At 42.2% G+C, this 25,864-nt stretch overlaps 1 protein-coding gene across 1 annotated transcript; it reads right to left on the bottom strand.

Annotated features, from left to right (window-relative positions):
• Positions 1-24,704, bottom strand: LOC119851671 (glyoxylate/hydroxypyruvate reductase B-like). Its single transcript, XM_043508263.1, has 7 exons — positions 23,838-24,704; positions 16,981-17,238; positions 15,316-15,700; positions 9,058-9,229; positions 6,649-6,827; positions 3,883-3,979; positions 1-2,949 (listed from the first exon to the last, which is right to left on the bottom strand). Exons 2-7 carry the CDS (start codon positions 17,104-17,106, stop codon positions 2,796-2,798), a joined length of 1,113 nt encoding a protein of 370 aa, XP_043364198.1. The 5' UTR covers positions 17,107-17,238; positions 23,838-24,704; the 3' UTR covers positions 1-2,795.
• Positions 24,705-25,864: the final 1,160 nt, after the last annotated feature.

Raw genomic sequence — 25,864 nt, 5'->3', positions numbered from 1 at the left:
TTTTAGGTAAAACATAAAACAGTTTTATTAACTACAGATAGATTTTAAGTGATTATAAGTGGTATGCATAGAAGGTCAGAGATAGTTACCAAAGAAAATAAAAGGTAAGAGCGCAGTCTAAATCTTAAAGCTTGTTACACTAGACAGTGTTTAGATCTAGTGTTTTCTCACCCCACTGGATGTTTCAGTTCTTAATACACAGGCTTCCCCTTTTAAGCCTGGGACCAGTCTCCTCAGCTGAAGTCTTTGTCTTCCCAGCATTTTTGTTGCTTCCAGCATAGGTGGGGGAGGAGAAAAGCCCTATCATGATGCCACTGTCCCCTATTTTATATCCTCAGTCCATGTGCCTGGAAGACACAGGCCCAGGTGAGCCTTGGTGAATCACAGAGTTGAGCAGTCCCCATTGTGTGGTGCTTGCACAACTGTCATTGAATTGTAAATCACTTGTTTACTATTCCCCTGCTGGTCAATGACTGGTGATGATCGTTCAACACCCTCCCAAGTTTTGGTTAGGTCCCTTGTCCTTGTCACTGCAGAATTAGCATTAGAGACTCTCAGACTTACAAGACATCTCAGTAACAACCATACAGCAAAATCTCATAACTTCATATACCCTAATGATATACATATTTGGACAGAACAGTGGATTTCAGCAGATCATGATTTCTCATATGAACATGGCATTCATGTAAGAACATGGCATGCTTTATATGAAATATATCATAATTATATGGGGTAAATATGGGGGTTTAGGGAGCTGCTTTGAGGTACAGAGTGCCAAAGTACTCAAAACAAGTTGTTGGGGTTTTTTTGTTTTTATAAAAGCTGGAATCCTATTGCCCAGATTTATCCCCGGGAAGCAGAGTGTCAGATCTTGTGATGAAAGAACCCAAAGTATGCTATCCCCAGCTACGTAGGCCTTAACCCAATATTTATCAGGATGGTAAATTTATACATCTGGTATTCCAAACACGGTGGAAATTTCATCTTGAATACGACTCTTCTTCCCACTGCTGTTGCTGATAATTAGCCTGCCTGAGTAAGTCCTGATTGAATGAATTAAGTGCTGATATGTAGTCTGGATGCATTTTTGAGGTTTGAAGGGACTTGCACTGTAAGATATTTTATTCATCATGGAACTTGTTTAAATGAAGACTTCCTGTGTGGTTCCCTTACACAGCAGGACATCAGAGGTTTCGGAGATCTTAATTTGTAACCATATAGTTTGCTATATTTTTGCAAGCATCTCATAAAGCAGGTGTTGACTAGACATCTTGAGTACAAAAAAAGTCAGCAAATCAGCTGCATATAGCGCAACTTCTTCCTCTATCTTGCCAATTTGTATACATTTAATTTGTTTACTGCTTCTAAACATCTCTATGAGAGGTTCCATAACAAGAACAAACAGCACTGGGGAGCGGAGATATCTCTAGCTATTGTCTTTAAACGAGGCAGAAGTAGCTGATTTTTAGTAATAATCAGCACTGTGGTTTTTTGGGGCTCAGAATTGTAATCAGCATTTTGCCAAGGTCAAATTGATTTAATAACTAAAAAGAAGGCTTGTCTACGCAAAGGGCTTTTATGTTTCCATAGATATTATATGGGTGAGGGTTTTGGTGCCACTGGAATAATGAATTAGATAAAAACACTCTTCTGAGATTACTGGACAATCTGTAGATGAGCACAAAGCCTCTGTCTGTGTTAATTAATTGTGGACAATATTGAATTATGAGAGATATCTCCCTAATCCGAGCATGAGGGTATTGGCCAATATTTTCATATCTTTATTTAGTATGGCTATTGGTATGTAAAAGACATGTAATGAAGGGTCTTTTCCTGTTTTATGAGTAAGTATTATTTAGGCCTCAGCTAGTGTGGATGGGAGTCATTTCTTGCAAGTCTTCATAAAACATTTTCTTTAAGAACTGACCTACAAAATTCGGTGCAAAACCCATCAAAGCCAGCTGTATTTCCCCTTTGAAAGGCATTAATTGCCTTTCTCCTCTATGGAAATACTATTTCTTAAAGTTTCTGAGATTGGCATAATTTGGGAAATTTTATCTTGTGTAATATCACCTTAAAATGGCTATTGAAGTTTACTGGAGTACATATTTTGATGGCTCTAAAATATAGAAAAGCTTGGATTTGAATAAACTTGTTTTTCTGTATTAAAAAGCCACTGCAAAATGATAGACTAAGTGGGGTTTCAACAGGGTCAGGCATATTCACCAGACTTGGAAGTAAACTAATTAACATATTGGAAAATATTATGTGAGTATCCTATTTAATCTCCCCTAGAGAACATTGTTAGAACTATAAACACACTAACAATCAGCAGCAGTAAATTTTTTTACTGATCCATTTAGCTTGTGTCCACCTGTGACAAAGTATAAAGTGAACAATAAGATATGGAAACCATTTACAGTTGGATCTACATTTGGACAAGAGGATAGAACACTAGACTGGGATTGAGGAGATCTGCATTCTGTTCCTGGCTCTGCCATTGGCTTGCTGGGTGACCTTGGGCAAGTCATTTCCCCTCTCCGTGCCTCAGTTTCCCAATCTGTAAAATGGGAGCAATGATACTGACCTCAATTGTAGAGTGTACTTTGTGATCTACTGATGAAAAATGCAATATAAGAGAGCTATTATTATTTATTTGCAAACCAAAATCAAGGCTAAGGTTGAGGTTCAATTCAAAGGTTTCACACATCTGTAGTAACAAGTCTTCATTCCTGTAAGGAGAGTTGTAGAATAATGTTCTTTTATAGCTATGATGTCCTTTAATATATCAGCTAAGGAAACACTTCATTGGGGATAGGGAGACCATTAACAGCTGCCAATATATTTGCAACTGCTTCCTCCATTACCATACTAGTGGTCTTGTCTGTTTTAATGCCAAGGTGAGGAGTTATGAGAATGTTCTTTAGTTTTAATAATGGATGATCTCTGCAAAAAAAAAATAAAAAAGCAAGGTGTGGTTAAGATGGCTACTGGCATTATCCTAACTAATAAAGGCCCTGCTTCAGCAAAGCCCTTAAGCATGTTCTTAAATGTATGCCTTTGTTTAATCTCATTAATGTAAGTGTCTGCTTAAGAGCTTTGTGAATCGAGTTCAGTTTGGTTTGGGTGCTGATGGAATGTTTTAAGATTTTATATCATTCCTTCGTGGAAGCACAGAAACTGATTTTCTGTGATAGGCAGCAATCTGTGCCACATATTGGAGGGAAGGATTAACCCTATGTGATGCCATGGACTTTATCTACATGACTCAGATAATTGACATCCCTGCCCACTTGCTTAGTGCTCTAAAGTCAAATGGGACAATTCATTCTATGAGGCATAGTTCCAGCAGCTTTATTTTTTTAGAGTTAAAGAGCATCCATGACCGAGAGACCTGCAAAACGTCAGTAAAATAAACAACGTTGTACTGAGGAGACAAGACTTACAGGGAAGGGGAGAAGTGAGGCTTCTGAGGTAGTCTGAGCAGTGGTGGCTCATACAGTGTCTACCCATCACCATCATTTCTGTTGCCCTGGGACTGGTGTTTTCTCCCTTCAGGTAAAGAGTTTGGAACCACAGCTGCCGCTGCTTCATGCTGTGATTCTGTGGTACACGCTGGCCAAAAGACTTAGCTTGGCAAATGCACTGCCCTCCTGCTATTTACTGCCTTTGGTGTTTGAATTGACCAGACTATGCATTCCGGCATGTTCCCAATCATAGTGCATAACATGATAGCATGCTAAATTCAGACACAGAGGGCAGCCATCTGTGCCAGTCTCCAACTTCTGCCAAATCCCCACCTGCTGTGCCTTTTTCGGTCCTTAATTCTTGTTCTCTATAATTTTAAATATTTTTTGATAAATACACACGGCTGTGTACCTGGGCAGTGGTTCAGGGTAAGTGACATCCAAAGCTGCAGCCTTGATAACACCAGTCTGAAGAGTTTCCACCAGTGCATCTTGGTCTACTACTGGACCTGGGTTGAAATAACAGTGTACATATATGTACAGATAACGTAAGAATAAAGAAAAACAAAGTATAAAGGGAAAACTTCATTATTTGCTAATTTAGAAAAGAGATTTTAATATTAAAAATTAAATACAAATGGATTTACAGCTCAAACACAAGAACTCATGTTTAAATGGTTAACACAATTATTTAACATTTTATTTACTGTTTTTCCTCTTCAAAGTGTTTTGGAAACATTAACCAAACCTCCCAACAACCCAATGAAGTGGGTAAATGTTGTTAGTCATTTTACACAAAACAGTTAACATTTTCAAATTGTTAATTTGCAATTGAGGTACTAATTTTAAACAAAGCAGTGAGATAAGTTTACCATGTAAATGCAGAAGATGAGTGGTGTTATAGTTAAGAGAGTCATGGACCAGAGTCAGGAAATTCTAAATTCTGGTTACTACAGCAACAGTAACTATCCCCATAGCACATACATATATAACAGTTTGTTTTACTGTATACAGCTAACAGAATATATACATCTATAGTATTACAATGCATACATTTAAATATTGTAATATATTTTAGAAACTTCATTGTAAAAAGCTGCTAAGGTTTCTAGGTAAGAACACTGTTGTCACCACATCATTTACAATACCCATGCACTTAAACATAAGGAAATGAGTAGATAAGAACATAATAAATTGAATACTGCCCTGTTCATAACAATTGTATACATCAATCAACTCATATGCTTCAATGAGGACTACACACACGACACATATTTGAATCTAATGTGAATTATCAGGGTGTAAAAGAGCATCTGACAATTTTTTTTTTAAGGGAGAACATTTTCAGTCACTTCAAAGAAAAAAACAAAAACAGCCAAATGAAGTTTTATCAAATGTTTGAAAAAATTCTACCCTGGGGGAGGGCGGGAGGAGAGAGAGAGAAATAGAGAGAGACATCCAGACAGCCATAACTTAAGGTCTTGGTAGCTTCAATCCCAGCAGCAGTGTCATCCACCATTCCAGTTAGTTCTTACAGCTTTCCTAGCCAGCCACCACCCTCAAATGGACAGTACCATCCCAGTTCCCAACATCTCTGCTCTTTCTTATTCCCCAACATGTACAAACCAAAAGTTCTTCATTTGAACCCAGTCAGCCCCCTGGAAAGTTGGGGGAAAGCCTCTAGATTCATAGATATTAAGGTCAGAAGGGACCATTATGATCATCTAGTCTGATCTCCTGCACAATGCAGGCCACAGAATCTCACCCACCCACTCTTGCAATAAACTTCTCACCTATGTCTGAGCTATTGAAGTCCTCAAATAACGGTTTAAAGACTTCAAGGTGCAGAGAATCCTCCAGCAAGTGACCCATCCCCATGATACAGAGGAAGATGAAACCCCCCCAGGTTCTCTTCCAATCTGCCCTGGAGGAAAATTCCTTCCCGACCCCAAATATGGCGATCAGCTAAACCCTGAGCATACGGGCAAGATTCACCAGCCAGATACCCAGGAAAGAATTCTCTGCAGTAACTTAGATCCCACCCCAACTAACATCCCATCACAGGCCATTGGGCCTGTTTACCATGAATATTTAAAGATCAATTAATTGCCAAAATCATGTTATCCCATCATACCATCTCCTCCATAAATTTATTGAGTTTAATCTTGCCAGATAGGTCTTTTGCCCCCACTGCTTCCCTTGGAAGGCTATTCCAGAACTTCACTCCTCTGATGGTTAGAAACCTTCGTCTAATTTCAAGTCTAAACTTCCCAATGGCCAGTTTATATCCATTTGTTCTTGTGTGCACGTTGGTACTGAGCTTAAATAATTCCTCTCCCTCTGTCTTATCCGTTCCATCGCTTCTTATTTCTTTACATTCTACCTCATCATTGATATACAATGCTACTCCACCACCTTTACCTTTATTTCTGTCTTTCCTAAACAGCACACACCCTTCAATAGCTGTAGTCCAGTCATGACTACTATTCCACCATGTTTCTGTTATCCCTATAATATCCGGAGTGTAAGCCCAAGGTTCGAACTCAGGCTCAAGCTTAACCCACCTTCTCTCTACACACAAATCAGGTTAACCCATGGCTCAGATCCAGGGTCCCAGGACCACACTGAGGTGGAGGGTCCGAGCCTGAGTGAAGCCCAGGGGTGAAACCCAAATGGGTCAAGCCCTATTGCTTTGCAGTATAGATGCAATCCCACTGGACTCGTGCTCTGGGAGTCTTCCAAAAGTATCCCACAATCTCAGGCTGACTTTCTTGATCCTCTGGACAGTCAAGTTTGGTGGACAGACAAGTTTTCCTACAGTGCACCACGAACAAAGGGCTAGAGCAGCCACATTTTGGGAGGGTGCTAGGAAATCTGGGATATGGGTGGTTAGACTTGGAACCATATAATTCAGTGTAGACGCTGGAGCCCCAGGTTGAGCCCCAGAGTTGAACAATTTTTAATCTGGGGTTACAAATCAGTGTAAATTCTCGAGCCCTAAATTAACAAACCCAGGTTCTGCTAACTCGAGTTCTGTTAGGCCTGGGCTTACGTTGCTATGTAGACATACCCTATAGAACCTGCGGGTCCTTGGTAAACTAGTTATACTGCCCAGTGCAATTTGGTACTACACTCTGGAGATGGGGTTGTGCAGTCAGACCATTACACTGTACCCTACCTCTGCTGATGTTAATGAGAGTAGCAGTGGGTTTCATCAGTTCTAACTCCTTTTTCCCAATCAGTTTACGTGTCTGCGGTGTCAGGCTCACAACCAGCAACACGAAATCTGACTGCTGGAGCAAGTCTTCTATCTTTGTACAATAAGTAGCACCAACAGCCCGTTCCTCTTCCTCAGTTCTGATGAGAAATAAGAATCATGTTGCATTAGAGGCAGTCTTGGTCATGGAAATGTTACATGGAAATGCTACCTTACGTTACTCCCAATGGTACTTTAGCTCCCAAACTACAACTAGGAAAGCATCTCCCCAGGATCACTGGTAACCAAATTGACCAGCAATACACTTTCAGCAGAGTGCACAGTCACAAAGGGGGAATGGATTTGACAGCCACTTGTAGACTTAATTTCCTCAGGAAGGTGAAACTTGTGGCAAAGCAGAGGTAAAGGAAATCTGTCTCCTAGGTTTGTTTTCCGTGGCATGTGTGCATTATGAGTGGTCCTGATTTCTTGACCATCCTTCAATAAAGCTCTTTTTATGAAGGATGGAAGTGCCAAACAAGTTCCTTGGACAAGTGATGCTCCATGATTCAGATATAGAGATTTTTTAGTTTAAACTTTTGACAATGCAGAACTATTATATGACCATCAATCCTACTCTTTATAAACTTTCCCAGTTGTAGTTTGGGAACTAAAGGATAGCTTTTCATAAGTACCTGTGAAAGTCAGGAACATGAGTCCCATTGACTTTCAGTGGGATTTGTGCTCCTAAATCCACTAGGTGCTTTTGAAAAACTTCTCCTTTCACTGGTGAGTGAAGATGAAGAAGGAAGAACTAAAGAGTCAGATAAAAATGTATGCTATAAAAAGACATTCTTGGGCAAGTACAAAACCCTGTAACTGCAGTGTCACAGTTGATCAAGGGGTTTTTTTATCACATAAATTTCTCCTGCTGCCTAAATCAACAACCCGGGAGCAAATGAGACAGGAGTTGAACAAAAGTTTTCAGGATGTTTATCTGGGTCTCATCCAATACAAACATATACTACTTGAATACACATATTTCACCCTTTGATAAAATTAAAATAATTTTAAAGGTACTTCAGAATAACTATGTTTTTCACTTCTATTGCATCTTCCATCTAAAGATCCCAAATGGCTTTACAAACAAGAATTAAGCTTCACAACAACCTGGGTAGATAAATAGAATCCAAATTGGTAGCACGAAGTTAACGGTGATCTGCAGAGGAAATTAAAAAATGGGTCTGTGCCTTTTTTTTTTTTTTGGCTCTTTATGATATATAACAGGAGGCCTACAAGGTGGGGGTTTTTTCAGTCATTTTTTCTGCTTGGTTTTTTTTACTTCAGAAATATTAGGAATATCACACATGGTCTTCTCTAGTATTGTTTGAAGACTCTAGCTTCATCTACACTGAGATTTGCCTCAGTTACAAGTAATCTATGGCCAGCTAATAGCATAGCTGTACTGCTGCAAACCCCATGATAGGCAGGCAAAACCACCATAAGGCACAATTTGCACTAGTGCAGCTTACTCCAGTTTCAAACAGGGGTAAAGCTGCAGTGGTGAAAATCATGGCTTATAACAGCACTGCCGCTATACCACAAATACACTAGGTGTTTGCACAGGAACAGCTATGCCAGTTGCTGGCCACTGATGACTGAAATCCCAGTGTAGACAAGACTTTAGGGTCTCAAATGTGTGTTGTGCATTCTCACCCTGTAGCTAACGCGGGAGAAGTGCTGAATTTTAATAACAAAGATCTCCTTCCTCCCATGTGTTTCTCAGGCATTTGAGTTAAACAATGTTACAAAGAAAGGGTGAAATCCTGACCACACCGAAATCAATAGCAACATTCTCACTGATGTCAATGGGACGAGGATTTCACCAAACGAGTTTTAAACAGACTGACTAAAAATGTAATCCCCTCTCAGTTATTCAGCTTTCCTTTTCTTGTAATGCCATAATCCTCCTATTTCTCCATCATCCACAGAATTTCAGGGAAATAAGACCAGAATTTCCAATTAAAAAAATCAGCATAAAAAAATTGGAAAAAAGCTTTCAGGCCCCTGTTTTAATTCTGCTGGCCACCTCTGCATCAAGCTACCAACAAAGCCAAGATTTAAAAAAATGTCTAAGTCCACATTTAGGTGTTTAAACATGGTTTTAGGAGCCTGACTTAAGGCAATCAATCATTTTTGAAAATCTTGGCCTCTCCCCCTTACATTGCAATTCTTTGCTATAATCACAGGATCATCCAGTCTCTCTAAATGAAAATACCACAATTACACACTTCCTAGAAAAAGGTGGGGATGTTTTAAAAAAATTAACTATATAATTATAAAAAAGTGAAAAATATATTCTGCTTTAATGGGGATCAAGTTTATTTTTACCTCCGGTTCCTGTTGTGATACAGAATTTTCATTTCAAAAGCTTTGGCCCTCAGTGCAATCTTATACCCAATTCTGCCCATTCCAATGATACCAAGAGTAGCCCCGGATACTTCATCTCCCAGCCAGTCAGCAGCAAAACATTCAGTGTTTGGGGAAACTGCCATCTGACAGCCTAAAATGAAAAATACTGAATGAGAAATTGATTTGTTTCAATATAGTGCAACAAAATGCTAGAATGTGGCCTTTAGGCATTAGTACAACATAAATGTTAAATAATAATTATTAAGAATAGAAAGATGCTGTTTTAATGGGCTTTGCTCTTTTTTCCCCTTCCCAGTATCCTATTTGAATCTTGAAAATATCGGCTTTCCCTGCTACGTTGGGAACTTACACCCTGTCCTATTGATTCTTCAGTTAATACAGAAGGACTCTTGCCCCTTAGGAAGTCTCTCCTAGACTTTGACCTGCATATGCCCTTGCAAAAAAAGTACTACGCAGAGGCAGTGGTGCAAGTAGGAATAATTTCTTGCTGGTATTGCATTCATGAGAGGGACACAAGGGGGGGCACATGACTTCCCCACATGACTCTCCATGTGACTCCTCGTGCCCCGCCCCCAGCCCGGGGGCCCCACGTTCTTCCCATCCCCTTGGACACTCCCGTTTGTATATAGAAACATCAACAGGCTTAACTACTCATCTTCCCTCCAAATATGTAGTATTCAGTCTGTTTATATGGAATCTGGAAGTTGAGTGAGGAGCCAGTTAAGCATAGGTATGACTTATTAAAAGACAAATTTTAAGTAGAACTGTATCCTAAACTGCTTTATGGTATTGTACCCAAACATTGCATTCAATGGGGGATTCAACTTCCTTTCTAGGAACAGACTCCTGAAACTTTTACCAGTCCATGAAAGTGGCCCACAGTCATACAGATAGTCCCATTGTCTTCAGTGGGACTGATCAAATGATTAAGGGTTTACAGAATTAGGTTCCAAGTCTGTAAATTGTTCTGGATGAAACTGACAATGCCTGAGCTGTCAGATCAGAAGGAGCTTCATTCGAATAAAGGTGGGCAGATGTGTGATAAGTCTTAGCTCTGTTGCTAAGATGAGGAACATATTTTCAGCAAACTTCTTGGCAGATTTCTGAGGGACCTGGTTTAAGGCCATCAGTATAATAATATTCACTTATAGTTCTCTCACCCACAAAGCTGGAAAATGAGGCATTTGTTTTCTTTGTTTTTCTGCTCCAGTTCCAGTTAACAAAATGCATGTTAGACTAGTTTGGCTTCAAAGAAGAATTCTGTGTACACTGGGGACAACACCTGATTCCAGTCAGGCTGCAGAACTGGGCTGACATCAGAATCCAAACATCCTCTGATCAGTGCAAGCAGAGGCATTCCTCTAATGATTTGGACTTGATGTGATGCAGTATGGATGCCATGGATAATTCAGACCAATGGGGAGAAACAGAATCGAAAACACTATTTAAACACCTTCCATCCATCCCCCGCCCATACACACACACACTCTTTCCCTCTTGAGGACTCCTGACCAAAGTAACAGCACAATACATATGCTAACAAATTTAAACAAAGCCTTTGTTTAAAGTTTGTTAGCATATGGATTGTGCTGTTCAAGCCATTTAAAGAATGAATGCACTCCCTAGCTGCGTTCTGCTCCTTTAAGGAGCAGAGCGCAATCCCACCTCACCCCTCAGAGAGAGTGGCTAGCCCCAAGTCTTTCCAGTACCTGTATCAGCTAAAACTCTATTGCCGGTACTGTGTACTGGAGAGTACCACCTTACTTGCACTCCTGACACTATTCTACAGCCCTGGTCAGAATACTATAGTTCACAATAGTAATAATGCAGGGTTTAGTGTTATTAATGGAGAATAATATTGGATGTTTATGTTGTTATTTAAAACAAGGACAGCTTATCATGTTCACCTCTCCTGCTCTCCCTGGAAAGGAGACTTATTTTCTTTGAGAGCATTTGTCAGTAATTTACCTAAAGAATCCTAGATTGTCAATTAACCCTAATGCTGGTTATAGAGTAAACAAAAGTTATCTTTATTTGCAGAACACAGAAAATAATGACTGTCACACATGCTGCTTGCTAGCCTGCCAACAGGGCCATAGGGTCTTGTTACTAAAATCCACCTTCTCAGATATTCCCAACTCTCCCAAATCATAAGCTGTGCATTGTGAAGCCTGTAGTGCCACTAGTCATACCTAAAAATAAAATCTCAACTGTGCTAGACTCACAGCTGCCATGTTTTGTGCAGCTCCATGTGATACAAGGGAGAACAAAAAGAAAAGGAGTACTTGTGGCACCTTAGATACTAACAAATTTATTAGAGCATAAGCTTTCGTGAGCTACAGCTCACTTCATCGGATGCATTTGGTGGAAAAAACAGAGGAGAGATTTATATACACACACACAGAGAACATGAAACAATGGGTTTATCATACACACTGTAAGGAGAGTGATCACTTAAGATAAGCCATCACCAGCAGCAGGGGGGGGAAAGGAGGAAAACCTTTCATGGTGACAAGCAAGGTAGGCTAATTCCAGCAGTTAACAAGAATATCAGAGGAACAGTGGGGGGTGGGGTGGGAGAGAGAAATACCATGGGGAAATAGTTTTACTTTGTGTAATGACTCATCCATTCCCAGTCTTTATTCAAGCCTAAGTTAATTGTATCCAGTTTGCAAATTAATTCCAATTCAGCAGTCTCTCGTTGGAGTCTGTTTTTGAAGCTTTTTTGTTGAAGTATAGCCACTCTTAGGTCTGTGATCGAATGACCAGAGAGATCGAAGCGCTCTCCAACCGGTCTTCGAATGTTATAATTCTTGATGTCTGATTTGTGTCCATTCATTCTTTTATGTAGAGACTGTCCAGTTTGGCCAATGTACATGGCAGAGGGGCATCGCCGGCACACGACGGCACATATCACATTGGCAGATGCGCAGGCGAACGAGCCCCCGATAGCGTGGCCGATGCGATCAGGCCCCACGATGGTATCCCCTGAATAGACATGCGGACAGAGCCGGCAACGGGCCCTGCCGCAAGGATAGGTTCCTGGGCCAGTGGCCCTGCCGCATGGTGCGCGGCCGCCGGCGAGCACCTGCCCCAGATTGGGGGGCTGCCTGCAAGCAAGGACTGGTCTGTCTCCCAAGATCTGTGAGAGTGATGGGTCGTCCTTCAGGATAGGTTGTAGATCCTTGATGATGCGTTGGAGAGGTCTTAGTCAGGGGCCGAAGGCGATGGCCAGTGGCGCTCCGTTGTTTTCTTTGTTGGGCCTGTCCTGTAGTAGGTGACTTCTGGGTACTCTTCTGGCTCTGTCAATCTGTTTCTTCACTTCAGCAGGTGGATATTGTAGCTGCAGGAATGCATGACAGAGATCCTGCAGGCGCCCATCTCCGCCCGAGGGGCCGGAGCAAATGCGGCCACATCGTAGCGCTTGGCCGTAGACAATGGACCGAGCGGTATGACCTGGACGAAACCCAGAGGCATGCAGGTAGGAACAGCGGTCAGTAGGCCTCCGATACAGGGTGGTGTCTATGCGACCATCGCCTATCAGCACCGTAGTGTCCAGGAAGTGGACCTCCTGTGTGGACTGGTCCAGGCTGAGGTTGATGGTGGGATGGAAATTGTTGAAATCATGGTGGAACTCCTCAAGAGCCTCCCCTCCACGGGTCCAGATGATGAAGATGCCACCAATGCAGTGCAAGCAGAGCAGGGGCATTAGGGGATGAGAGCTGAGGAAGCGCCGCTCCAAGTCAGCCACAAAAATGTTGGCATACTGTGGGGCCATGCGGGTACCCATCGCAGTGCCGCTGATTTGAAGGTATACATTGTCACCAAATGTGAAATAGTTATGGGTGAGGACAAAGTCACAAAGTTCAGCCACCAATACCCACCTGCTGAAGTGAAGAAACAGATTGACAGAACCAGAAGAGTACCCAGAAGTCACCTACTACAGGACAGGCCCAACAAAGAAAACAACGGAGCGCCACTGGCCATCGCCTTCGGCCCCTGACTAAGACCTCTCCAACGCATCATCAAGGATCTACAACCTATCCTGAAGGACGACCCATCACTCTCACAGATCTTGGGAGACAGACCAGTCCTTGCTTGCAGGCAGCCCCCCAATCTGGGGCAGGTGCTCGCCGGCGGCCGCGCACCATGCGGCAGGGCCACTGGCCCAGGAACCTATCCTTGCGGCAGGGCCCGTTGCCGGCTCTGTCCGCATGTCTATTCAGGGGATACCATCGTGGGGCCTGATCGCATCGGCCACGCTATCGGGGGCTCGTTCGCCTGCGCATCTGCCAATGTGATATGTGCCGTCGTGTGCCGGCGATGCCCCTCTGCCATGTACATTGGCCAAACTGGACAGTCTCTACATAAAAGAATGAATGGACACAAATCAGACGTCAAGAATTATAACATTCGAAGACCGGTTGGAGAGCGCTTCAATCTCTCTGGTCACTCAATCACAGACCTAAGAGTGGCTATCCTTCAACAAAAAAGCTTCAAAACCAGACTCCAACGAGAGACTGCTGAATTGGAATTAATTTGCAAACTGGATACAATTAACTTAGGCTTGAATAGAGACTGGGAATGGATGAGTCATTACACAAAGTAAAACTATTTCCCCATGGTATTTCTCCCTCCCACCCCACCCCCCACTGTTCCTCTGATATTCTTGTTAACTGCTGGAATTAGCCTACCTTGCTTGTCACCATGAAAGGTTTTCCTCCTTTCCCCCCCCTGCTGCTGGTGATGGCTTATCTTAAGTGATCACTCTCCTTACAGTGTGTATGATAAACCCATTGTTTCATGTTCTCTGTGTGTGTGTATATAAATCTCTCCTCTGTTTTTTCCACCAAATGCATCCGATGAAGTGAGCTGTAGCTCACGAAAGCTTATGCTCTAATAAATTTGTTAGTATCTAAGGTGCCACAAGTACTCCTTTTCTTTTTGCGAATACAGACTAACACGGCTGCTACTCTGAAAGGGAGAACAAGTCACTGATCTCCCCCTTCATAGTCTCTCTGCTCCCCATGCAGTGGAAGCAGATTTCAGGAGCAGGAGCATGTCTCACTGGAGCCCCTAAGAAACTGGTTGGAGAGTTGGGAAGCAGAGCTGGCTAAAGGGAACCAGGTTAATGGGGGAGAGGGAGTTTAATCAGGAGTTTATCCTGGGGTAGCTTGAAGGTTGCTGGGGAATGAAGGGGGAATTGGTGAAGTAAACTAGAAAAGAAGCTCAGAGAGGAGGAGAGCTTGCAGCAGCTTCCCAAATTCTGCCCCTGATTCCATTAGCCTCTCCAGTTCTGCCCCTGTCCAGTCCAGACTCTTTTCTATGTGAATGTTAGACCAGAACTGCCTAGCCATGTTGTGGGCACAGGGCTATTAGTTATTCTGAGCTCCTTCTGCAGGTACTGAACAAAAATGTGATAGGTTCATGTGATAACCACAATAATTTTTTTGTTTGTTTGTGTGATGAAGTGGTGGATTTTTAAACCAAATGTGATATTTATGGCTCTGGAGGAAGGTTTGCCATTATATGACAATAGTTTTAAGGGAGGTCAAAGTTCAAGGTTTAAAATTAATGGCCCAGATTTTCATAATTGATTAGTGATTTTGCCTGCCTAACTTGAGACACTTTAAAGGGGCCTGATTTTCAGAGAGTGGTAAACATGTGCCCTCTGTGTATCAGGCCCTTTAAAATTTCTCATGTAAGGTACCCAAAATCAGTAGTTACTTTTTGTCAATAACACTATATTGCCACCACATCATAAAATAAATCCCTTACTGCCAAACATTGGACAACTTAAAATATTGTCAAGTGTTGAAAATACATTGTGGGGAATGGGCATGAAATCTATGTCCGCACTTGTTCTGGATATAGAAATCCAGGTTCTAGTGTGAACAGCGAGCCCTGCCCATACACTACAAATTGACACTGGGATCACTTAAACAGAACCCAGTGACATTTTCCTCAAAGATTTTTCAACATAGTTTCAACTAGATAATGTGTTATAAACATATAGACAATATCCCAAACTAGCCCTCACTATTAAAGACAATGAGGTTTTAGTATTTTAAACGCTATTGTTCATTATCCAAATACATTTTCTGTGGTTAAAACATTCACAGTTTATTACAATGGGAATAGTTCTAGGAAAATTCAAGTTAGCGGGAGATACAGCTCATATGATTTCTGGAAATACGCATAAGATTTAAATGTTACCTTCCACCAGTCTTCTAGCAGATGCCAGCAGCAAAGCCATTCCAATATCTGCTGTGGAGCTGGAAACAGCATGTGGAGCATTAGCCATTTTCACTCCAAAGCTAGAGATTAGTTTCAGATCCAAGTGGTCCATTCCTGTACCAGAATTTGCAATCACCTTCAAGTCAGGCAGGCTCTCGAGGAGTTGCCGGTCAATAATTGGTTTGTGCCACCACAAATAAATAGCTTGGACCTTTTTGCTCCAATGTGTTTTGTTTTTGAGAAATTCCTTCATGGTGATAAGGTGAAAGTGTTTCTTCAAGAATTCCACATGAGTTTCCAGCACACCACATAAACCGCCCACCTCATTAACCAAAAGCACAGGCAGCTCTCGCTGTTCCATGATCTGCAAGAAGAAAGAAAACAAATATTGCTAAATAATGTCAAAACATTTTAAAGAACCATTCAACAGGATCTGCATCATTGCTTTGCTTTCTTGAATCGTGACAGCTACAGAAAGAGAACTTGTATACATGTAAAAAGAAAAGGAGTACCCGTGGCACCTTAGAGACTAACAAATTTATTTGAGCATAAGCTTTCGTGAGCTACAGCTCACTTCATCGGATGCATTCAGTGGAAAATACAGCGGGAAAATATATAGAGAACATGAAACAAAGGGTGTTACCATACACATTGTAACCAGAGACACTAAACTGTGGAAGAAACGATGGTTTGTGCTTTCTGATCTGTGTCTCTTCTATTACAGAGTCATAATGAATGGAAAGTGACCTGCAAGCATCCAGTAACAGGACAGCCATCACAAGATAACTGTATTTTTGTTGTGAATGAACAGACAGCTGCAACTATGGCATCTGAAGAAAAGAAAGAACGAACAGTAAGCACAATAAGTGACGCTTCCAACTATAATTTGACATCAGATTATGCTGTGCATCCAGTGAGCCCTGTGGGCAGAATGTCACGGTCTTCAAAGAAGGTTCATAATTTTGTAAACTGTATACATGTAAGCAGAGACAGGATGAGCTCTACCCTGACATCTGATGGTGAATTGCAGCAAGTTGTGGAAAAGAACTTCAAGGGCTGATCTTGTTTGCATAGGCACACCCACCCCACCTAGCATGAGCCCACAGCAGCCCAAATGGTCACTTTGGCTACTGTGGGATCCCCAGTTTCTCTATTATTGGGGCAGTGTAAGGGAACTCAGCCGGGGCTCATCCCGCGTCGGGATGGTTGGGCACCACTCAGCCTCACTACACTCTTTGCTTGGTTGGGGAATACTCAGTCTATGGCCCAGACCTTCAGGCTGGGTCCCGCAAGCAGTTCAATATAAGCCCAGGTCCTGGGTCAGAGTGGGGCAGCAAACAAAAAGTCAGAAGCTCAGGCCCTCAGGCAGGGGCTGAGCAAAATAGTTCCACAGCAAACCCCAGGCTCCTAGCTTCAGCAACCAGGGGGAGGGGGAGACTGCCACCCACGAGGTGGGTGGCAGGGGGGATGCAGGCCCACCCACTCCACTGCATCCCAGCCCAGGGCCCTAGCAGCGGCCTAAGACCCGCTGCTGTGTCAGTGGGGATCCTGGCCACAACACACTGACATTGGCTCTGGCAGTGCTGCAGCCAGACTAGGGTCAGCTGCCCCCAGGCTACTTCTGGACTCCCCCGCATAGGGTACCTGGGTCAGGGTGGTGTCCTCAGAGCGTTCCAGCACCATGGGTTCTTCTGGATGGCTGGCAAGGGGTAGGCTTGGCAGCTTCTCTGGGTAGCTGGAGAGGGTAGGCTTGGCAGCTCCTCCGTGCATTGGTCAGTGTCAGGCATTGGCCGGACTAATTGAGATATGTTGCACATGCCCATTCCATTCTTGGCTGTGCGCATGCACTGAGCACAATCACCAGAAACTTTTCGGTTAGTGGTATCCAGAGATGACTCATGCCTGCCGATGGGAGTGTGGGGGGCAGAGTGAGGGCAGCCAGCTTCAGCAGTGTTACTGAGCATGCTCAGTCCATGTGAAGTGTTACTGAGCATGCTCAGTCCTCCGTAAATCTGAGGGGGCACATGACCCCGCATGCCCCCCCCCAACACATTGCCTATGGTGGTATCGCTCAGGGCAGCTTAAGTACCCTCTGCTGTGGCATGCTGGCAGCACTGTTATAAAGGGCCCAGCTGACCCCAAACCCCTTCAGTTCCTTCTTTCCAGAAACTCCAACAAAGAGGGGTAAGAGTGTGGGTCATGGAATGGACATGTGCAACACATCTCAAAGAACAATAGTTACAAAATGTTAGTAACAGTGATTGTACGTGTGCATTCAACTCTTGGTGACTCCCAAGCAGTAATATAGATAGAGGGATTAGAGTTCATGTACACACAGACTGTAGCACAGCTCAACCAAATTTGGCATCATCTCTGGAGTACTGGGTGATAGCATAATGGGAGGTGAAAGTGTACATCGATGACCAGGTTGCTGCTTTACAAATGTCCTGGATAGGGACTTGCACACTGAGGTTGCTTGCAATCTTGTGGAATGAGTGAGCTTGTTGGGCAGAGAAATGACTGCCAGCTCATTAAAAAAAAAAAAAAAGGATACAGGAAATTATCCAAGATGAAATTCTTTGAGAAGAGATTGGAAGTTCTTTCATTCTGTCCAGTATAGCCATGAACAGTGGGTGGACTGCTGAAAAGGTTTGGTTTCTGTCTGTGTAGATTGCCAGTGCTCATCTAACATCCAATGTGTGTAGCAGTTGCTCGTCCCTTTTTGCATGTGGTTTTGAGTAAAATATCAGTAAGTAAATTGGTTTACGTGAAAATTTGATACTACTTTAGAGAGAAAACTCAGATGAGTGTGTAAGTAAACCTTACCTTTAAAGAAGACTATATACGGTGGTGGAAGTTAGAGCACGCAGCTCAGTGGCCCTTCTGGCAGAGGTGATAGCTATTAGAAAAAACACCCTCCATGAAAGTGTAAGGAGCAAGTTGCTAAAAGCTCAAATGATGGTCCTATAGGCTTTGACAAGTCCAAGTTCAAGTCCCACAAAGGAATGGGTTCCCTTATATGAGGTAGAACCTTTCCAGGCCCTTAAGAAATCTGATCAGAAAAAATAGAACAGTTACCCACATGAGGGTGGAAAGCTGATATGGCTGCCAGGTGAACCTTAACAGAGGAAATTGCTAAGCCTTGTTGTTTCAGGTGCAACAGATAGTTGAGCATACGTTGAATGGATGACTGGATCGGCGAGACTCCGGTTTGACAAGCCCAGATAGTGAACCGCCTCCATTTTGACAGGTACGCAGCCCTAGTGGAGGGCTTTCTGCACCTTAGTAAGATCTGGCGACCTTGCTCCAAGCAAGCCTGGTCCCTGAGATTTAGTCATTGAGTTTGCAGGCCATTAAATGAAGGGATGGCAGGTTCAGGTGGAGCAGCCAACCATGGTCTTGGGACATCAACTCTGGGTGCAATGGGACTGAGATTGGAGTTGCCACTGAGAGATCAAGTAGAGTGGAGTAAAAATGTTGGCAGAACCATTCTGGGGCTATTAATATAACCCGGGCATGATCCCGCTTGATCTTTAATAGCACTTTGGGTAGGAGTGGCACTATAGTAGTAAAGAATAGTAATAAAACAGTAGTAAAGCTTCTCTGTCCAGGTTAGTAAGAAGGTGTCTTGTGATGGAGCCCAGAGTGCGGCCTTGCAGAAGCAGAATTGGTGACATCTTCTGTTGAACTTGTTTGCAAATAAGTCTATCTGGGGAGTTCCCCACTGCTGGAAAATACATCTGGCTACATCTGGGCAGACGGACGACTTGTGGTGACTGGAAAATGACCTGCTCAGGCAGTCTGCTAGCACATTCTGCATGCCTGGAAGGTAAGAGGCCTGGAGGTTGATTCAATGGACTATGCAAAATTCCCAATGGTGAATTGCTTCCTGACAAAGGAGAGATGAGTGAACTCCTCCTTGCTTGTTGAGGTAAAACATTGCTGTGATGTTGTCTGTAAACAAACAGGTTTTTCCCCTGATATGAGCTGGGGAAACCTGACAAGCAAGATGAATTGCCCTGAGCTCTCAAACATTCATATGAAGAGTGAGATCCCTTGAAGACCATAGACTCTGTGTTTGAAGGGGCCCCAGGTGAAACTGGTATCATCAAAGAATGAGGGTGGAGGAAAGGAATGTGTGTACAAACATTGAGACTGTCCAACCACCAATTCAGCAAAATTAGAACTTGTGAGAATACCATGAGCACAGTGTCCAGATGATGGTGGCTTTGCAAGTAAACTGAAGCCAGCCACATCTGGAGGGGCCTGAGGTGAAGCCTCACATGTTGTACTGCACATGTGCATGTGGCCCCATGTCCCAGGAGCCTCATACAGCTTCAGGCTGTTGTGATTGGATGAGCCTTGCGGTGTGTCACAAGAGATTGAATAGCCTGGAATCTTGACTCTAGAAGGAATGCTCTGTCCTGGGTGGAGTCCCACACAGCCCCTATAAATTCTATCCTCTGCATTGGGCAAAGGATAGACTTGTCTGTGTTGATCAGTAGGTCTAGAGTTTGAAGGTTGACTGGATGAGTCGAACACTGGATATAACCTGAGTTTTGGACTGGCCCCCGAGTAGCCCGATGTTGAGGTAAGGGCATTCCTAATCTCCTCAGGAATGCTGATAACATGGCCGTACATTTTGTGAACAGCCGAGGAGCTGCAGACAGACAGAACAGAAGCACCGTGAATTGTAATGTGAATGCTTCATTACGAATCTGAGAAACTTTCTGCGACCTTGGTATATTGACACATGAATGTAGGTGTCTCGGTGTATCTATCGCCAGGATCTAGAGAGGGAATGATGGATGCCAGGGTGACCATGCAAGACTTTAACTTTTTGAGATAGTTGTTGAGCTGATACAGGTCTAAAATAAGTCTGAGACCTCTCTTTGCTTTTGGGATTAGGAAATAATAGGAAAAGAAGCCCTTCCCTCTTAAATGTTTGTGGAACATTCTTTATGGCTTCCTCATGAAGGAGAGATTGAACATCCTGGACCAGAATCTGTTTGTGAGAGAGGTCTCTGAAGGGGAGAGAGGGAGGAAAGAAGGGGTAGGAAAAGACTGAGACTGATTATAGACGTGTTAGTTCTCTAGGGCCCTGGGTTGTGACCCAGTGGAGAAAGGTGCGTGCGGTCCCCCTACCTCAGCTGCCCTGCTGTCACCGGCAGCCGACACCCAGAGGGGTGAACTTTGCTACAGAAAGACAGCATTACTGACTCTGGCCATTGGGCATACTGCTCTGAGCTGCAGGGCTGCTACATAGACCCAGGTCACTCGCACTGTCAAATATCCACTTGGATAACCCCCTGCAATCCGACACCCTGTGATTGGGTGTATTTACCCGGCGACAGTAGGGATAATTTAAACCCACATTTGTAAATCTGTACTTAGTGAAGCTACATATTTCCCTCAGTTACACAATGTAAATCCAGAGTTATTAACTTGAAGTCAGTGGAGTTACTCTGGGTTTACACTGGGGTTAGGGCCTGATCCAGCTACCAGTGAAGTCAATGGGAATCATTCAAAGTACAGGATCAGGCCATAACAGAGCAGACCCCTATCTGGCCTAGTGTGTTAGGGATGCTAAGAGGTATAACTCTGAATTGTCCCTCATTTCCAGAGACCTCACTCATTTTAGTCCCAAAGTTACTTCCATTCCACACAATTTGGCAGCCCCTCACTTTTATTCTTGAAAATTATTCATCTCAGTAATAAAGGATCAGGACAGAGAGATTATTAAAAAGAGTCATTTTAAATTGTCTGCGTGACTATCTGTTTATCACACACTGCATCCAGATTTGGATCCTGGCAGATTGAGAAATATGCTAAAAAGAATCAGAGCCTGTAATCCTCAATGGATTCTGACCAGTCGATGCCAGAAGCATGAGGAGTAAGGGGACATTCCTTGTGGATTCCCCCTCTTGCACATCCATGCAGGGATTATCCAGAATCTAGGCATGTAACAAACTGTCAATTGTTTCTACCAAGCAATATTTATTCTTGTCTCAAACACACACTAGCCTTGTTTATACTATGCCTTGTTTCCATAAAATTTCCCATTACAGCTACCAGTGGTAACCCTAATCTAGACTTGCTGTGAGCTATATTGTTAATAATGTGACTCAGTTTGTATTTTCTATTATTACTTTGGCTAGAATGGAACCAGCTCCCAGTATGTGAAGATATGACCCTACATAATAAAATATTATATAAACAGTTTAACAGAATAGATTAGCAAGGGAACATTTCTTAGAAGGCTAAAATCTAAATAATTAAGATCTTTTTTGATTAAAGGAGATTCCCTGTAAATAATACATAGATCTTCTTTTTAGACTATGGGCATTGGAGTTAAAAAGTTACTTTGTTACTAAAGTTGCAGAGCAGGAGCACTTCTTAGGGAAAAACCCTGTATGATTTTGATATGGTAGCACTCTGCAGCTATTTTGTCTCCCCATACCCCATCAGCTGATCATGCATTTTAATATAATGACAGTAACTGGATCGGATCAAGATCAAGAAAATAAAATAACTAAATGAACAAAGTAATCATGTTCATACAGTGAAAGGTTCTTCTTTATTAGATACATCCAGCCTACTCCTAGGTGCAACTGCTGTCAACTTGACAAGACTTTTGAACTCTGCTAGCCCACATTGTTGCAAATCTTATGCGCACCTGCAGACATTACAGTTCTTAAAGCATCATGCACCACAGCCTCCTAATCAGGATAAGTTAGATCAGTGGTTCCCAAACTTTAAAAACCTGCAAACCCCTTTCACGAAAATATAAAATCTCGCGAACCCACTCCTAAAAATGAATATTTCCAGGGATTTTCTCCTTGACCTGAACATAAATTATAGAAGCAATGATCTAGAAAATAATTTTTATGACACGCTTATTACACACTATTTATTATTACATTATTATTTATCATTACATTATTAATTTTTACATTATGAAAATGGCAACACTATTCCAATATTCCATTTTTGTAGCTCATATCACTTCGATTAAGCCTCCGACGTGTTTCATCAAGGAGTACCAGACGTGAAAGAGCATGAAGGTATTTAAGAAGTCAACTCAGATAAAGAGTTCCTCCCACAAGCATTCTGGTCTTGAGCAGTCCAGGCAAACAACGCATGACTACAAAAAAGCTTAAACTTATTCTGCCAGGAAGTCATGGTCACGGGTCTCAGGCTGCTGGGCCCCACACCTCACGGGGCTTGGGCTGCTGGCCCTTGCGCCCGGGGTCCCTAGGGATGGCTCTGTCTGCCATTACAGAATTTTTTTCTGAGAACCCCCGATACATTTCACAAACCCCCAAGGGTTCATGATCCCCAGTTTGGGAACCACTGAGTTAGATTCATTATCCAGAATAAAGTCTCTTCACTGACTATCTTTAGTATGAAAGAGAAAACTGTTGAATTACACTTTTTGATCTTAGTGTATGAGCCTTCCTTCATTACAACACATTGCTCATTAAAATCACACTCATATCTGTATTTATTTTAGAAATACTTTCTCTATGTTCTAAGCAGAAGTAAGAAAAGCTATTTGTGTAGAGGCTGACTCTTAGCACAGTGCATAAACGCTGGGTATGTCTACACTGTAACTGGGACAGCATCTGTAAGCAAGCATATCTGAGCTAGCTCTAAGTGAGATAGCTCGCTAAAAATAACAGAGTAGCCAAAGCAACACAGGCAGCAGCACAGGCAGCAGCTGCCTGAGTATGTACCTATGGTCCCAGGAATACGTACCTATGGTCCCATTCTGCTGCCTGTGCTCCTGCAGCTACACTACTATTTTTAGCAAGATAGCTTGATCAAAGCTAGCTCAGGTATGCCCACATGTGTTGCAATCACATCTCCGATTGCAGTGTAGACATATACCCACAATGGTCCAGTTCGCTGTTCCCCTGCACTTTGGGGAGTCATTTACACAAGAGCACAGTGAGTGCTAAATGCTTCTCCTTTCTGATTTGGCAGTGCTTTCTAACCACTTCATATTGGTGTATAAAGAGCTACATAAGCAGTGGAGAAATACTGAATGGAACAAGTCAAAGTACATAAAGTTAAGCATGTGCATAAATTATTTGTTAGATCGAAGTCACAAACCATGGGGTTACCTGAGAATATTTTGAGGTAAACTAGTGGCAGAATGGACAGAGATTTACTGAGATACTGAACAACTTCTTTTCTTTCTGTTTGTGATAGACAGCTGGATGAGACACTGACATATATGACAAATATATGACAAATACCAATAAAGAAAAGGTTTTTAAAACACCAAATAAATACCATGAGCAATAGTATACAATATCAGCCAATAGCTGATGTATTAGATATCTGAACTGTTGACTGACTACAACCTTGGAGTAAGGACTATCTCTCTCTGTTTTGTTAGCACCAAGCACATTGAGCACTTGAATAATATTAATATCAATAAATTAAAAATATTTAGAGGTCGTTTGTGCAGGGTAGAAGGCTCCCCCAATACTAACCTTCGTTTGGGGAGCACTTATTCCAGCTCTGCCAGTGCTGTTTGGGCCAGTCCTGTAGTTCCCCCTGGGATCCATACTCCTCTTTGTCCCGTGATGCACATGAAAAACAGTTGGATGAATAAGTCTACCAGCCAACCTTGGGCAGCCAGTGGCCAACTGAATAGCTTCTACCAAAGAGAATGCTTTAATGCTAAACATAATCTTTCAGTTGTCCACCCCAGCGTGTTAAAGGTAAACTTCTCAAGGATATGGCTATTTTAATTTTGAACTAGTATCATCTGCTGTGTTGCCAATCCTCATGATTTTATCACAAGCCTTGCAATATTTGGTATTTTTCTTAAAGCCCCAGCTACTCAAATCAATTGATTATGTGAAAAATGAAAGTGTTTCTAGCCCTCACAGCTACAAAGAAAAGCTTGAAAACAAGACCCCTAAAAGCTGAAGCACGATGCAAATCAAAATAATCAAAACATTATTTTTTAAAATTTCATTTTTTTAAAGATAAGCTTATGATTTTTTTTGTGGGGGCCTGACTCACAATTTTTGAATGAATAGGGTTAGCAATACTACATCTGGAGTTTTAACAGGCTCACAGTATAACAGAAGTTTTTGTATTCAGTGAAGTAAACCTGCAGAGTTCCTAATGGCCCTGCTTTCTGCTGACATAAGTAAACAGAACAAATCTCTTTCACTGACATTCTTTAAACGAAAACTGATTATATTAATAATAAATAACCTGATAGTTTCTATTGCTTTCTTCCCGACGCTGATCCTGGTGTAACTCCGTTTTACCACTTCTGGCAGTGGCAATAGCTTAAATACAAAATCTCCTTATACAACTACTTCCAGATCTCGGGAGCACACACACAGACAAACAATCATCTGATCAAGAATCAGGGGGTAGCCGTGTTACTCTGTATCCACAAAACCAACAACACTGTCAACACTGGTTCTCCACTTGTGATGTAACGCCCTTCATGTGTCTCTTCATGTGTCAGTATATTTATGTTTGCATCTGTAACTCTCACTCCATACATATGAAGTGAGGTTTTTACCCACAAAAGCTTATGCGCAAATAAATCTGTTAGTCTTTAAGGTGCCACCGGACTCCTTGTTGTTTTTAATCATATGATGTAATCATTAATACAAAATCCCATACCTGTCCTTACTCTGCCTGAATCCAACCCCACATAGATAATGCATTATAGTATATATTCTTCCTGTGTTGGCAGCGGCTGAGTACACTCACATGACTGTGAGCACTGCCAGCTATCTCTGCCAGGTCCACCCTCTATCAGAGAGTCTCTGGACACTTCAGCAGGAACTGCCACACAGAGTGACAGTATCTGCCAGTCTCATCCTCTTTGGCTTTGTGTGCAGCCATCCTAAATAATGTCATCTTCCTCCTCCCTGCTTCTGAAACTGAATTTATGGGGCGGGGAATAGCAGAAGATGTTGTTAAAATGTTTTTAGTTCTCTGAGCGACTACACACATTCTTGTGGCAATGGAATCTGATTCAGAATCCATCCACTGTTGTAGAACTGTGCTCCAAAATCTAAGTTTTTTTAAAATATGCTACTAGCCCTAATTATTGCAAAGATAACCTTCTGCGTATAAACCTAATGTAAACTAATGTAGTGATATCTGTGTGAGTGTGCAGAGAGACAAAATGAAATAATAACTCCAAGACAGATGTGGACTGTCCTAGTTATATCAATGATTATGTTAACTCTGATATCTAGTGATGTCAATTAATATGTCAATATTGCTAATAATTTAATTGCTAATTATTTCAATAAAAATATCTACCCAGGGTGTTTATCTATCCTTTGTGCAATCACAAATATTGGGTTATCAGGAAATGAGGTAGCTTGTTAGAGCTAACATAAAAAACTAGGAGTTTAAACCCCCTCCACTCCTAATGTTCAAGTCACCTTAATGTCTGCTGCTAAAATTGAAACTAAATATTTTGGAATAGTATTAAATAAATTGAATTTACTATTAAAATATATAATACACACAAGAG

The sequence above is a fragment of the Dermochelys coriacea genome, chromosome 2 (genome assembly GCF_009764565.3).
Source record: "Dermochelys coriacea isolate rDerCor1 chromosome 2, rDerCor1.pri.v4, whole genome shotgun sequence".
In the NCBI taxonomy this organism is placed as follows: domain Eukaryota; kingdom Metazoa; phylum Chordata; order Testudines; family Dermochelyidae; genus Dermochelys; species Dermochelys coriacea.
This window is presented reverse-complemented; position numbering and strand designations above follow the sequence as displayed.